The sequence below is a fragment of the Tachypleus tridentatus genome, chromosome 13, assembly GCF_004210375.1.
Source record: "Tachypleus tridentatus isolate NWPU-2018 chromosome 13, ASM421037v1, whole genome shotgun sequence".
NCBI classification, from domain to species: domain Eukaryota; kingdom Metazoa; phylum Arthropoda; class Merostomata; order Xiphosura; family Limulidae; genus Tachypleus; species Tachypleus tridentatus.
Genome location: NC_134837.1, coordinates 63,156,839 through 63,173,964, shown reverse-complemented (window position 1 = coordinate 63,173,964; position 17,126 = coordinate 63,156,839). Strand labels below are relative to the sequence as shown.

At 30.2% G+C, this 17,126-nt stretch overlaps 1 protein-coding gene across 10 annotated transcripts in view; it reads left to right on the top strand.

The window, feature by feature from the left end:
* Positions 1–17,126, top strand: part of LOC143237150 (katanin-interacting protein-like) — a 117,913-nt gene that overhangs the window by 65,619 nt on the left and 35,168 nt on the right. For all 10 annotated transcript variants that reach the window (XR_013019887.1, XR_013019886.1, XR_013019888.1 and 7 more), the window contains 5 exons: positions 2,106–2,202; positions 2,965–3,050; positions 7,782–7,955; positions 12,568–12,688; positions 15,576–15,729. Coding sequence is in view for 7 of the 10 variants with exons in the window: in XM_076476077.1 (XP_076332192.1) it covers positions 2,106–2,202; positions 2,965–3,050; positions 7,782–7,955; positions 12,568–12,688; positions 15,576–15,729 (632 nt within the window). In the remaining 3 variants the exon portion in view is untranslated. The remainder of the gene's footprint in view (positions 1–2,105; positions 2,203–2,964; positions 3,051–7,781; positions 7,956–12,567; positions 12,689–15,575; positions 15,730–17,126) is intronic.

The following is a 17,126-nucleotide window of genomic DNA, read 5'->3' as shown; positions in this document are numbered from 1 at the left end:
AATGTGCAACAAGAACCAGAAAATGACTTAACTGAAACCACAGGGGAAATGTTTAAATCAAGTAGGGGAATGATGAAGGACTCATTTCTTCTGATGTAGAAGACTGGCTCAATACCAAAAATGAGCTCCCAATTATGTCACAGAAATTGGATGAACAAATCTTAGTAACCAGTATCAGAAATTCTGATGAAGATATTGAAAGTAATTATGAAGAAGATCAGGGCCAAGCTGATGAGAGACCACTATCCAGTTTGGAAGCAGTAGATTCTTGTCTTGGGTGGAAAGGCAGAACAATATTGAACCAGTTCAAAAATTATGCAGCTCACATGAATGATGGACTTTGCTATGCAATTGAAGTGCTATTCACTGAAGCAAACTAAGATGTTTTAACATCTTAGGCTTCTGTATCCATCTTTTTTTTTTGTAAGTATTATTAAAGTTTGTTTTTCATAATTTATTCAGTTGTCATTTATGTCTTGTTAATAGTCACACTTTTGTTTGTCTGGAACCTCAATTCTGAGGACTATTTTTATGAGTTCAGCAGGTATGGATAATTGAGGCGTGAATGTACACACTTTTTCTTTCATGTGCAAATAGTTTTACCTCTTTTTGTTGTAATTAAGCCTAAGTCTCATGATGGTTTTACATTTTTCATTGTTGTTGAAGCTCTTATTTTCTCATGGACTCTCATTATATAGTTGGATATTTTTTTCCAACAGAAAAGCATTTGGCTTCAAGGCATAATAAAAACACTTAAGAACAAAGAAAACCTGTTTTAAACACTTATTTGATATACATTTTATAATGTTATGATAACATATTAATATCATTAAAAAAGAGGCATAGAAATGAAAAAGTTATCAAAGACTGTGGTTATTATTGTGTGCAGCAGTTTAACAAGGAGATGTAGGGGAGTTGTGGAAGGAAGGGATAAGTGGAAGGAATGCTTTCTGAGTCATTTTTTTTCAGATGCTGACAATGTATAAGAAAAACTACAATAAAATGGACCAACAGTGTTACTGACTATTTGCATATGGTAACCCTAGAGACAAGTTGATAAGATTAAAAGATGATACATGAAGCAAGAACGATTTTATTGTTCTGTATCAGTATCACTGTAGAACATGCACATTAATCAGCTAGAAAAATTAAAAGTTGTTAGCTAGAAATTCAAAATTTCATAAAAATGAATTTTAGCCCTACACTTGAAAAAGTGGTTACCTTATTCATAAGATCCATTATGTGTTGTTTTTTTTAAATACGTTTTCATAAAGCAAAGGTATATTGTATTGTGTTATTTATTTTAATATAGCTTAAAAGTCTAAAGCAGTAAATTTATATTTTATTTTTATTCTAAGGTACAATGTTTAAAGATTTGTTTGTGATAAAAAAGCTAATTACAAGCATAATAAATTGAAGGATTAGTAATCATATTTTTAACATTTAATTATTAATTATGTGAAAAGTTTATTATCTTAATTTTATTAAAATAATCTCATGTTCTCTGATAAAAACAATATTTGATGAATAAAGGTTTGACATAAATATAACTGTTGAAAAATAATAGAATATTTATATATCAGAAAATTAATGCAAGTTGTTTTAAAAAAAATGTGTTCGTGTAACAAATAGTTTGTCAAACCGTGTTTCATAAAATACACTTTTTAATGAATATACTAGCACATAGATATGCATAAAAGAGAAATTTGGTATATATTTGTAGAACTAATAACTCAAATGTTTAACTTTATATTTACAAAGTTTGAAGCATTAAGTTATTCATCATTAACACCAGTTAAAGTATAATACAAGTAGTATTCATTATGTTAATTTTGTTTTCCAGCAAAAGATTTCCTGTGAATTTCATTTGCAAATTATAGAGAAGGCACTTATCAAAATGTAGTGATTTTACCAAACTATCGTAATTAAGTATTTTGGAAATGTGTGTCATTTATATGGATTCATTCACACAAAGCATGACATTTTGAATATTGCTTTCTCATAAAAACAAATATTAAAGGATTTTGTTTCTATAACATTTGTAAAAAGTTAGTTCTAATTCTGAGAAATTTGTATCGTCCTTATTTTCTTGTACATTATTTTAGATTTGTTTTTGGAAAACCATAAAGGCAATCACCCAAGCAGTAGTTATCCAACTCGTAGGGTCAGCATGGAATCTCTTAACCTTCTGGACAACAGAAAGCAAGTAGTTTCCCATAAGAATTTTTCCTTTGTTTTTAGTATATTATCATTTTGAACAGATGTTATTACAGAGAGTAAAAAGACTGTAAACAAAGTTTACTAAATGTGAGTATAATATCGTAAAAACATAATTCACATTTCTGATAGTTATGCAAGGTTAATTGAAGAAATTATTTTAATTAAAATGAGTACAAAGTATGAGCACATCAGTGATTTAAGTGTACAAGGAAATACTTTAGTATATATTTTACCAAGTATCATTCTCTCAGATACAAACACTGGCTTATGTTAAAACAGTAAGTTGGAATTTGTTATTAGGATTATCATTATTTGAATGCATCCAGTAGGTGATGTAACTCATACACATGTTTCAGTTAATGTTATTAAAAAGTAAAATGTGTATTTCTGTATTCATTGGTCAGGTCATTCTGCTATGGTGTATACAGCTATGGCTAAAATGGTTGGAAACAATGGGGTGAAAAAATAAATGCTCAAATATGCTGATTTAAAATAATTATGGATAAAATTATTTCACGGTAGTGTAAACTTTACAATAACGTGAAAATTGGGGAAAATAACTTTTAGTTCACATTTGCATTGTACCTAAAAAAAAAGCATTTATTCATAAAGTATGTCCTTAAAAGTTATAATATTTAGGATTATTTATATTTAGAGAACCAGTCATTAATTTTTTTTACCTTCAATTTTTAGATTTAAAAATAAATTCAGTTTCACTTTCTTTACTCTTTTATTGTAACATAGTGATGACTTCATCATGGAGACTCGATCAAGAGAAAGTTCTGCTCGATATGGAAGGAGAGCAGGAAGGACACCTACTCCTACCTCAGGTATGTTTTTAAGTTCTTATTGATGTGGATATAGAACAGATTTAAGATTAATTTGTGACTGATGTGGACATAGAGTTGAAAAGGCACATATTTTTACTTTTAGGTGGGTGTAATTAAGCTCTGCTTCATACTTACATTTTTAATTTGGACATTTCTAGAGATATGTATTGGTGTTTAACTGGAAGGAAGTAATGTAATGTGATGGGCATATCCTTAATGTTTGTAGCTTTCTCTGAGGTTTAGAAAACAATTTGAGCCATACATAAAAAAATAGAATGTGTTAAAAAGTGTAACTGTTACTTAGCCAGTTAGTTAGTTCAAGGTTGCAAAAGTTGTTTTTGTGTTTTCATGAGCAAGTACAGTTATAAAAAAGAGAAGCAAAAGTAATTTCTGTTTATGAAGTTCATTTTTTTAAAGTTAAGCCTGTCAATGAATATTGATCAGATGTACCATAGAACTTGAATTTCAAGAAATAAAATATTCATTCACGTTGTCAAGAAATCCAAAAATTTCTTTAACAATAGAAGCTGTTACAACACTAGTATTGCAAGTGTATTTATTTTGGTAAAAATCAAATAGAATTTAGACTTAACTTTTTAAGATGATGTTTGATGCTTGAATTAATATTGAAAATTTTATGCAAGTGGTGAAACGATGGAAGGAATACCTAGAAGAAAAACATGGAACATTAAAAAAAAAGTCTAGAAGAAAGGAATGAAATAGAGATTGTAATTACAAGAATGAGACATAGAGTTTACAGAATTTTAAGCCCAACTCAGTTTGACAGAAAACATGAGAAAAATGTAACAAAACTTGCCAGTGAAATACATTCATATGTTCATATCAGTAAGATTGAGAACACAGACTTTTCTAAGATGGGAATATCTATTGTATATAATAGCATTGAAAAGCAAATAAATATGTATCACTACTTCAAGCAGCTTGAAGAATGAAATGAGTATTCATGGTTTTTCAATACAAAAATAAACCAGATACAGTTCCAGTGGATTTCCCTGTGATTGGACTGTTGAAATGGACAAAGGGAAATATCTGCCTCACACAGTAGATGGATTGTGGAAAGACAGCAGGGAGAGATAGTGTGTTGTTGAGAAGATAGTCTTATGATGGGGCATTAAAAATGAAATTATGCTTTGTGACTACTGTCAAGATGCAAAGTTGTAAAAGCATGACCAGATGTGGTGACCTGAACTGTAAGAATGTGATGAGGTCCTAAAATTATTTTAATGTGCTTAACTCTCTGTATAAATAAATAATAATAATAAATTGAAAAACTCTCTCTAATTGCACATAATTCAGTGAGTTATAAAACCACAAATATATCACTGCCACAATGAATCATCTGAGAACTCAGCTTGCAAAAGCAAGGACTGAACCATTTGTAACTTTCTCTGTATCCGTTCAATAATTCCCACCTCAATCAGCATTCACTATGCAATCTGAAATAGGAGCATACATCTGATCTACACCTATTATAACTGTTGTTGTGCTGCCTGTAACAGCATGACCTTTATAGACTATTCCAGCTAGCTACATCATTATCTCATGCATTTACAGAATATAAAAGACAAGTATGACATCACCTATTCAAAAATCCAGCATATTATGATATAAAGATACCATTGAAGGGGACAAATCAAGCAGATATAGTTTAAAATAATTATCAAGTTGGATTGATGGATTAGCAAACAGTAGGGTATTCATCTTGCTGCATATATAACTTTTACTATGGGCTCAGTCCTTGGGACCAATCTCATAACCACTTAATGCTTGCTATAGTTTTCATACTGTAACTGTTATTACAGTAAGCATATCTTCATAAACTTTTGCAAACTATCAGTAAACATTACAAGGCTTTAGTACTCAAAATACCAGATTTATTTGGTAAGTTTTAAAATTTTTTTGAGTAATGATTTTTGCATGCAATTTTATTTTTTTTTTACTTTATAATGTTCACTATCCAACAAGCGAAGTAATTTTAATTTTAAGATTAAAAACACTTTCGTGCAACAGAAAACTGTCAAATTTCAGATGCAAACTTTTTGTCTTCATCACATTTTTCTACTTATTCTTTTGTAAAATACAGTCACATTTTGGTTATAATATGTATGTATATTATTACTACCTACAAATAGGTTTTTAAATCTCAGTTATTTTTGTTAAATGTAGAACAGTAAATAAAGAAATACAGAAAATAATGATTGTTTTTTTCTGCTTATAAACTTTGTACTCATTTTGGCAGCTTGTTGTAATTTGCTAAGCCTTGTCGAATTTTGCATGTGGAAGATGCAATACAAAATAATTTTTTTAGGTATTATATAAGAATTTTGAAATAACTGAATATTATAAATTACTCTTTCAGTGTCACAAAATTCCACTGTAATTTATTAGACTTGCTAATTAAATTGTATTTGAGTAGAAAAATATTGATTTTCAGGCAACATTTTCAATTACCTCTTTCTTCTGAAATTTGAGACTAAGAAATAATCTTAAGAAATTTCCACCTTCTACTGGCTGGAAAACCATGTGAGGATCATTCTGGGCCTTTGATTGGTTATTCACAAATCATACAGTGAAGTGGGTGGGACCAACTGTGTTTGATTTTGTAAGTGTAGTAATGTCTTACAAATAGAAAAGAGGTTCTTATTTTATATTCTAGCTTGTCAGCACTGGCAACTGGAATTTCTAATTCATGAGAGACTATACACTTTGTATTTGTACATCACAAACATCTAATTTGAAGAAAATCTGCATTCAATATTCCATGTGACACACAGAAGTGATATTTGGGACTTTTGTTTTAATATTTAACTGATGTTTAAATTAACTGATGTATAATGCTAAAATGTGAATTGTAATCTAAATTATGATGTCATACTTACTGCAAACATTTATTAAATAGCAGATCAATAAAATATTCAATCTATGTCTGCAAACATAATGGCATGCTCTTTGATTCCTGACTGTAGAAAGACCTGTAGTGGGAGAGTTAAAAGGACCAGCTATGAAAACATTAAACTTCCATATGTGAATCATAACAATCACTGGGCATTATTGGTCACATTTACCAAACATATTGGCTCATCTAAAGGAAGTTTATAAAACAAAATTTAGGAACAGAGTGAAGAGGAAGGATGAGACATTAGTTGAAGATGTTGAAAGATCTACCCAGTTAACCTACCCACATAGAATAAAGGGAGCTGTCTGTTTGGTAGAGGAACTAGAATCAATTAAGGTTGCAACTAGCAGTTAAAGACACCATCCAGCAATTACATGACGGTCAAATAAATTCCCTCTGATGGAAATCTAGAAGAATTTGAAAGACTGATTTGATCACCATTTCTTCAGAATGATAGAAGACAGTGGATATTTTAATTGCTTATATCTAGGGGCTGCAGACTTAGATTTCATGAAGTAACTTCCTGAAAGAATGGCAGAGGAAGAAAATTGCTGCAGTTGTGGAAAACAAAAACAGTACAGTTAGTTTCTACGAACAATAATAAACCAATAAGCTATATTAAGGACAAGTTCCAGACAAAAGCAGATCAAAGAAAAGACAAATGGGTAACCAAATATATCAGATATTTGGAAGTGGCTGGACTTTAGGAGACATTTCAACTGAGAATACTCCACTTGTCCCAGTTAAAATAAGGAATTCATCATTTAAAGAAACCAGTCAATGAGTTAGTAGAATCATTGATGGAAAGCTGTGTAATAAGCTGATTTGTACTCTTTCTATAGTTTCCACATGCAAACACAAGAAAATGAATTAATGCTAACAGTAAGTGTTAACAAAATTCCAGTTTTTCTACAGAGCATAATGTATGAATAATTGATATTGAGGAAAAGTGTTTATTGGGGATAAACGTCATATGAAAACATGGATGTAAAGTTAGACTTAATTCAAACTCTTTCATAGTTAGTGACCAAGAAACTCCTCTACATTGCATGATAGTTAGAACATCAGAAATTGAACTTTGAGTGATAACAAGAAGCCAAATACTTGTTTGATCTGGTGAGTTAGAATGTCTTGATAGATTATTGATTGGATCAGAATAATAAGAATATAATTCATACCTACAATGTAATGTTAAACTTCCAGCTAAACAATAATGCAGTCTTATATAAATGTCTAGAGAGAAAGTGTATAACATCAGAAGGAAGGGAAGTAAGTATATCTCTTTTATCTTACATAAGTTTCAGAGCAGTAACAGTTTATAGTATAGTACTTACAATATATATTGTAAAATGTTTTATAAGTGGGCTACAAACTGAATGAAAATTATCAAACATATTTATTTGTATTTTTCACTTCAGTATATATTAAAGCTACCATCAGAAACCAGTAGATGTGAGAGATTGTATTCTCAAGAAGTGAAATGTTAAAAACTGTATCAAAGATTTAAATACTCTTGGTGCTGCAGAAATTAATTGTAAAAAAAAAACTTTTAGAACTTACAGAAGAAATATTTTCAGCATTCAAATCTACAGTTTTTCATTAATGTTCAAAGTCATTTTTAGCACAGAATTGGCAAAGATGTTAACTCTGTAATTTTGAACTCAGTCAACTTTGTGAGTGAAACTTTTTTGTGAAAAAAATTGATAATATTTATTCCCATATTAAGACTAAAACTAAATTAACAACTCATTTTTATTTATTTGTAATAAATGCTTAGTAGAAAAATAATGTAATTTTTATCTAATTGTCTGAAGGTTCCAAAATTGCTGTTGGTGAGGAGTCAACGAATGATAGGAGTATGTTTAGATCAGTGGAACATAGCAGACAAAGGAACAGCACTGACCGAATCTTAGAAGAGTGTTGGACTTCTTTATATAACTTTGCACAGTTACATAAAGGTCGTCTAACAACTGCAGCTGCGGCTGAAAGTAATTATCTTACAGACTTTATATATCCACCATTTTGAATATATTTAAATTTAATATTTCTCTGGTCTTAAAGTTTTAACTGAAGTAATGTACAGTCTCTTAGGCTTATAAAATATAAAAGAATAACATATCACTCTTCTAAGAAATGTGTTTGAGAGAGTGATTGCTCTCGTCAATTTTTCTATTAAAATATGAATTTTTTATCATTAGCATTGTATTCACTTAATGTAATTTTAGAAGTTGAGACAAGTTGATAAGTACAGAACGAGAAAATCTTTCAATTGAATCAAACATGTAACTGAAAACAAATTAGTAGTTATGTTCATTCAGTTAATAATAATTTCTTATTTCTACATCAATAACAGAGAGAATCTGGAATGTAATGAACATAATATGAAACACAAAATTGAGTTTCAGTTTGTAGTTCCAAGAAATGTTGCAATAATCTACTGTTTAATGCAAGTAGTGTAATTATAATATATGAGTGGTATTGCCATTATACAGGGTGAGCCAAAAGTAGGTGGACAGTAAAAAAATATTTATTTAGAGATCACGTATACGTACAACTATATGTAATAAGACAATTATATTAATGAAAATAAAATGTTATTTATTAACGCAAATGCTCAAATTGTTTTCCTTCTTGATTTACACAGCTTTGAAGTCTACCTCTTACGCTTCGACAACCATTTTTGAACAAGTCATTCTGGGCATTAATTTCTTGAAATGCATCTCTTATGTAATTTTTTAAATCACCGACACTTCTTGGTTTTTGACTATAAACTTTTTTCTTGAGTACTCCCCAAAAGAAAAAATCCATAGGGGTCAAGTCCGGTGAACGTGCCGGCCAATCGATTGGACCTCTTCGACCAATCCATTTCAATGGAAATGTTTCATCAAGATACTCACGAACTCCTTTGGAATAATGTGGAGGGGCCCCATCTTGTTGAAAATAAAAGTCATGTAAATTAGGTTGTTGCTGTAACTGGGGAACAACTTGATTCCTTAGAATTTCGAGATACTTATCTCCTGTAATTGTTCCGTCCAAAAAAAATGGTCCATAAATAACAGAACTTGAAATACCACCCCAAACATTGACACCAGGCTGATTTAGCTGTTGTTCTAATGTTAAATGCATGTTCTCACTATACCAGTAAACACAATTATGTCTATTGACATGACCAGATAATTTAAAAGAAGCTTCATCACTCCACACAATGTTATCTAAAATTCCTGGGTTTTCTTCTATCTTGTTCAGCATAATTTCACTAAATTGCAGTCACCTGTCTGGATCATCCTCCAATAAGCCATGAATTAGTTGTGGTCGATAGGGTTTCAACCCAATTTGCGTTATAATTCGCCTAATAGAGGTTTGTGGTATGTTCAATTCCATAGAAGCTCTTCTGGCGGATTTGTTTGGGACTTTGAACAAATGCATCGGCAACACGTTGCTTATTATTCTCTGTACAGACTGTTTTGGGTCGACCAGTTTTAGCAGCATTAAGGATTGAGCCAGTGGCGTCGAATTTGTCACGGATACGGTAAATGGTTTGTCTTTTTGGAGCTGGAGTATTAAATGTTTCAACCCACTTTCTCCTTACGGTTTCAGTATTTTGAGATTTCCAATACTCTTTTAACACCCATATTCTTTTATCTGTATTTAAAGTATTTGACATTATGGGTTCTATTAACAATCTAAATAAAAAAGAAAACAGATTAAATTAAAACAAATGTAATTATAAAATTGTAATTATATAACACAAATAATATAGTTGCAACATAGTTATAATATACAATTGCATTAATATAACCGATACATAAACCTATTCCAAATGCTGTCCACCTACTTTTGGCTCACCCTGTATTTATTTAATAGTGGTAAATATTAAAGTACAGTATGCTATTTGATTTATAGAAGTGTAATGAGATATTTGTGTTAAAATTGTTTTGAGACTAAAAGTATCTACAAAGGACAAGATGTGATAGTTTGTTGAATTTGTGCAACTCAAGGACTATCCGTGCTAACTGATTCTTAAGTTTAAAGAGGAAATACAGCTAACCAGTGCCACCCTTTGCCAACTCTTGGATTACTCATTACCAATTAACAGGAGGATTGACCATCATATCAGAAGTCCCTGTGTTAGAAAACACAAACATGTTTAATGATGAGATCAATATTGCAATAAGAGTGCCCTAACAAACAGGCTGTCCTAGCTATGAGTAGATATGATAACACTGTGTAACAAAATTTTTACTTTTTCTTGTTCCTGAACAGAAAGTGTTATTTCCCAATTGCTTGTGCCTAAAGTAAATGGAAAAGATCTATTTTTCTCTTCAAACTTTGCTTTTGTGACCTAGGAGCGTATAATGAAAACATGATGGGAGACTGTATTTGGGGACTGATATGTGAAAGTGATTTACACAACAGTCACAAATCTTGAAAAACTACTCACTTCTTAACATTTTTGTATAACTTTAGTATAAATACATGTAAATCTTAATTCATATGTTGTTTTATTCAGACCTTATGTAAAATGGAAAATGTGCAAATTTTCTGTTTTTACATAGAAAATAGGTTACTTTCTAAATTTTATTACCCAGGTCAGAAAAGCAAAGTTTGAAGGGAATAATGGCCACTTTCTGTACTTTTAGAACATAAGCAATTAAGAAATAACACATACTATCCAGGAACAAAATTTGTGTTACATAGTGTAATTTATGTACTATGTTTGTATAAATTGAAGCACAAAATGTAGATATGCAAACATCAAAGCTCTCAAGGTGCACATAAATAAATTAACTTACAAGCACTATGAGGCACATAAGTGGTCATGCCCCTCCAAGTGTGAGAGACCAATGCTACTTATTTATTGGTGTGATAAAATTATTTCTACAATCTAATGTTTTCAGGAAAATCTGTCAAATAACTTTCAATGAAAAACTTTTATAGCATCTTCTCCTGTTTTTGGCTAGTAAGTCTAATGTTTGTTTGGAAAGAAGGCATAGATATAATTAACATTGTCTTAACACCACTACATGTGTTTGGTAGGTGATTTATCATTCCAAATTATTATTAGTGTAACTTATTTTTGCATCATTTAATGTTAACAGATTGTGTATTTATAAATTTTGTTTGGATAGTAGAAAAAAATCTGGCATTTATAGTTTTCCGACTTTACTGGTATAGTATACCATTAAATTTATTAGTTTGTTATGAGTTAAAAAAGAAGCTGAAACAAAAAAACGCCACACTAATTGAAAATATCCAAGGATACAAGCTATACAGTGAGATTATAAAATATACCCTAATTTTTGATGGTGACTGCAGAAGTAGGACCCACATTGCAGCAGGGATACACCTTCTCTCAGTCTTAACCACCAGTCTCTTTACCAGTCTCACATAAGAAATAAAAGAGTAGTAATAGATATAGAAATAGAAATTAGGAGTGCGAGATGTGGGTGTTCAAGCCCACAACACCTCACATCTATACCACCCTTCACTGCCTATAGATAGTTGTGGGAAAGTGACTTCTCTCCCAAGTAAAGAAGAAAAAATAATTGAAATAAAATAAAGAAAAAGAAAATAAGGAAGTAAGTTACTACCATTTGTGGGTAAGTAAGTCGGAAACTTACCTCTTGAAGTTAGCATTCCAGCCCCCAATATTGTAGAAGGGAGCTAATTGACAGCACAGCAAACGAACTATACTATCTTGAAGCTATCCAAACAGACTATTATAACTCCCAACCACCACATCTTCACCAAGTCTAATGTGACTATCATGTTCTAAACAAACCTTTATATGCAGCAAGGTGTATATCCACATAAAGTATTCATAAAATAGTTACATGTAGTTATATTTATTAAAGGTGTGGTAAACTGACATTAAAATAAACTAGTAGAATTTTAGGTATCATGTATATTAGAATATATATAAATATAAATACCATTTCATAATATGATGTTAGCAACTGTAACATCTAATATATTTATAATGATGTAAATGTAGCAGATGACAAATCTTTTTAATATGTAGAGTTAATTCTTTTGGTACTCTGAACAGACAAAAGTAGGTAACTGATGGTAAAACTGTCAGCAGCAACATGTAGTTTTTCAGCCACAATTGGCCTGAACTTCCTTTGCCACAAAATATGTATCACAACATAGAAAGCACTAAACTTCCAAGAGCTTAAAAATTGTACATTTTTATGCAACTTGCAATATAGTATGTCACTGTTAATATTTTTTGTGTCAGTTTTTTCTTCTTTTGTTAATGAACAACAACAAAGGCAAACAAAGTCGTAATGAAAATAATTTACAGAAAGTAGTTGGATATCACCAATATTAAACTGTTCTGTTACAAACTGAAGGAAAATCAGCAAGATTTCTAAAAAAACCTGCAATGAATATTTTTTTTCTGTAGATTAAGAACTTTCATTTATACTAGATTGTTTCTTGTACTACCATTTCTGCTAAGTTGCAGACATGTTTGAAAAATATTTAAATAAAAAATTTACAGGAGCACTTTTTTTAGAATAAGTTAAACATGTAGTTCAGTCTTAACCAAGTGAGATGTTTAGGTAAATACAGTTAACATGTGATATTTTTAATTAGGGGATGTACTAGACCTCTACATGCAGGAGGAAAAACTTAAACGACAGCAAGTATCAAGTTCTACAAGTGATGATAAGGATATGTTGCAGATGATTGAAAGTGATGGTACTGAAGTTACTGAGTAAGTATTTGTATTCTGAATTGTTGTTAATGATGTATATTTATTTCTTTACAATGTTAAGATCATTATATACAAATTAGCATAACATAATATACAGAATTACTGCAAAATATCTACTATTAATCAGCTTTGTTTGGAAATGTTATTGTAGTAGCTTTAATTATTTATCTTTATATAAGTATGGGTTTTAAGTATTGGAACATCAATTTTTAGTCACTTGCTGTTAAAGTAGGCAAATACAAATAAGAATTTATAAAGTTTGTTTTCTTCTGATCTCAGGTAACACATTTTATACTAAATCATCTAACAGATGGTCTTTGAATGTGTTCCAAACCAGTTTTTGGTAGGCTTATGTTTTCGTTTTTTTTAAAAGGTCTTTTATATAAAAAGATTTGAGTTTATATCTCTAGAAATAGCATTTAGGCAATAACTTCCCAATAATTTTAATTATATATGTGGTTATAATAACTTAAACTGCAGGTTATGTATTAAATTTCATATATAGTGCCCGTAGATCCTATGAAATTATGGGAACATATAATTTTGCTTTCCTGGATATGAAAAGGCCCTTGAATTTCATTTTAGTGATGTAAAACTGGCAAAATAAAACTTATGCCAGCTACGAATGAATAATGTGATTCTTTAAATGTTTATTGGCATGTTGATTACCTTCATTGAATATTTGTTTGCTGTGGTTTAATTGGTAAACATAAAGAAAATTTAGTTAATTGTGTTAAAAAATAAATGTGCTTTTTAATATTTAAATTCAAACAACATCCACAGTTAATAATGGCATCATTTTTCCAAATACTGGTCAGCTGCAACATTTATAAGAAAATTGTAATTATGTATTTATTTATTTAATTTACTCTTTAACCCTTTGCATCTCAGTCAGGTTTTTATTGTACACATCACAACGTTTTAGTGTTACATCCAAAATTTAGTCCTAACTTATGTCAATATTTGTCAGTAAACTTAGTATGAATATTATCTGAATACTAATTTTTCTATTTTACATGACATATCTCAACTCCTGTTTCTCAACTTCAGAATTTTCTAATGTCAGTAATAGGCTTCTACAGTTTTCAACCAACTAGAAGCTCAAAATATACATAATTACAAGCAACAATCTGAGATATGAACCCCCTATCTTCTTTATTCAAACTCACCAGAAATCTTCCTTCCCTGTATTTCTAACTTTCAAAATTGTTTGCTGATTAGCCTTACTTAGCTTATGGACACATTTGTAACCAACAGGCAGAATCAGAAAAAATTTTCCTCTCTGTAAACATTGGGAGTTGTTCTCTAGTTTTATTTCTGTTAAGTGACAGTTGTCAGAATTGTTTGGTTGTCATGATCATATTTTGTTGCTGTAAGACCATAAGGAATTTTTAAAATTTATTTACAGGTTACTTAGAAATCAAATAAATTACAGTAGTTTTAGAATATTCTTTTTTAGTGAATGACATATTTTTTGTTTTGAAATGCATGTTTAAAAATTGCATGAATTGTGTTTCAGACAACTAAATTTCTGAGACTTAAAGTTTATGGATGAATGTTTACTTGAGTGCAAACTGAACCAAGTGAGAATACTGTAAAAACATGTTTTTATCTGTTATTTTTATTTAATGTTATATATATTTTAACACATATAATTAAATCTAAAAATTAAACTTTTCAGTTTATCCTGTGTGAAACATTACACACACATAAACTTCAGTAAAATAAATTTTCTACAATTACCCTAGCTGAAGCATTATCGTGAAACACAAAACTTAGATCCTGTGGTTTTACTTTGATTCTATGGAGAACAACTAATAGACTTCCATCATGATTTATTGCCTTTCTTATGCAATAATGCTTTAGTAGTCAGTTCAGGTAGAGCAGTAAATCATCATATTAAAAGAAAACAATGTGAAGGGGTCAGAAATAGAAGCTGTTAAGGTGAATAATTGTTTATTTATTTTTTATTAAAAGTGAAGTTACTACTGGGGATAAAAACTGGTATTATTCATTTTATTTCATTATTTTCAACTTTTCACTTTATATTGATGATATGGGGTTAAAAACATAAGAGGTAAGATATAAAGTTTTACCAAAAAACTTTTGATATTTATGTAAGAAGTTTTAGAGGTTGTACAAATGAAGTATTTTTAACGTGAAGTAAAAGCCTCATAAATTTCCAGACAAATAATCAGTAAAAATTATTTAAAAAATCAGAATTTCTGTATATAATAGTGTTTTACTGTTTACTACAATTTTGTGAATATACACAAAGTAAATCCTGAATTGTAAACATATTATTTATAACTTAAAAAGTATGAGCTCTGTTATCTTGGCCAAGCCTGTGACAGAGGATTAAAAGTACCAGAAACATTTATCATTACCTGATAAACTCGTTTATTAAAGTTTATAAATTGCTATTGTTTGTTTTATTAGTTTTATAAATGTAGGAGGAAAATTGACTTACTCTCTGTTTGTTAATAGGGATTGTTGGTTAACTGATGCAAACATTTTGTAGTACAGAACCTATAATAGTCTCATAAAAGTATGAATCTATGGAAGACATAATAGATTATCAAGCTAAAATAACTTAAAAGTTTGTTTCTGTATATTAACTTAACAATAGAATAGATTTGAAAAAAACAAGACACAAAAAAACTAATAGTTAAGTTCAAAAGGTCCTGGAAATTACTCAGTGGTCCAGGAAATCTCATGAAAGTTTTCATCCCAAAACTGTGGGAATTATGTTCATATTATTACTTTTTTCAAGATTTTGGATTTCATTGTTCTTTGAATGAAATCAGTAGACAAATGTAGACTTCAACTTGTGAAATGTAGTAGTTTTGTATCGTTTGTTTTATTTTTGAATTTTGTTTTCTTGTAGTCTCAACTTCAGTGGTGATTTTTTTATTCCGGTGCTTCCTGAAGGCAAGCAACTTACCATAAATATTTTAACAACTTGGGGTGATAAGCATTATGTTGGACTGAATGGCATTGAAGTATTCACTCACACTGGAGAGCCAGCCTCAGTGGAAAAGGTAAAAAAGTGTGAAAGAATGACTAATTATTTGTTCAAACACTGTAGCTAATGTGTGGTTTATTTCTCAGAATATCAGTCTGAAGATTGTGGTCGATAAACTAATATAATGTTAGTTTTATAAGTCTACTTTTTTATACATGTTGTAGTGGAAATAGTTATGGAAAAATATAAGTGATACATACATAAGAGTCACAAGCAACAAGTAATGGCAGCTAGATAGTGAATTTATTAATGGTACAAAGCATTACCACTCAAGGTACATAAGAAAAGCAAATATGCTGTGTGAAATACATCTTTAGTATGTGAGCCCTTTACTTTGTCCAAAGAATTACACCTTCATTCCATACCGCATACAGTTTATTAATGTAAGATTGTGGAATGTTGTTCCAAATGTATTGTATTACTCAGTTAAGTTTTTTGGGTTGCTTTTTGACCTTACAAGTTTTTGAAAAGCCCACAGAGTCTCTAGAATATTTGTAGTAAGGCTCTTTGTAAGTCAAACCATGGTTGTGAGTGTCCCCTTGATATTTTTCCATCAGAATATTATTTAGCCACATATGCTGTATTGTTATGATTCTTATTTTTTTGGATAATGAAACAAATTTCTGTCCAACGTATCCTGTTCTTGAAGGATCAAAATGATGGGTAAGGATACACTTGTATCTGTCAGCAGTCAGGGTACCATCAGTTTTTGTAAATCTGCAAGACAACTGATACTTGTATTGGCTCACCAACATGCTTTGTTGTAGGTGTTTAACGTTGCCTATAATAACGTTCTCCTTGCTGCCACAAAACAAACTGTCACTGATATTTTATTAGAAAGTTTGAACTTGGACTTTTCTAAAGAACAAATATTCTCAGCTTTATTCATTCAATGTTTGTGATTTGATTGCCCTATCAATTTTTTAACAGTGGCTTTTAGGCAACAATACATAAAGTGAGATCAATTTATGCTCTTGAATTTATTTTACTATTCTCCAGGTAACATTTTTGCATACATTTACAGCATAATTGTTGTCAGCATTTGTACATGACTTATATTTCTTGACCAGTTTTATTATTAAAGTTGCAATGCTGATATCTTTTATGGAAAATGAAATATTGCCATAATGTTTTACGTAGCTTGTTCTGTATCAAGCAGAATGTTTTATTTCTCCATTCTTGTCATTTGATATTTCAATTCTGAGTAGCATAACTGGATTTTATGCTACAACTGGACACGTTATAACTACCTGTACTTTTATAGTCTTTGTACTGTTGTGGCACTTTCATGATTGGTTGGGATACAACCAGTCATAATCCAAACTGTCAACCATGACTATACATTGCTACTGCTCATTTGTACACTATAAATGAATTATACTTACATTGGATTTGTCTTTACACCCTTTTTAT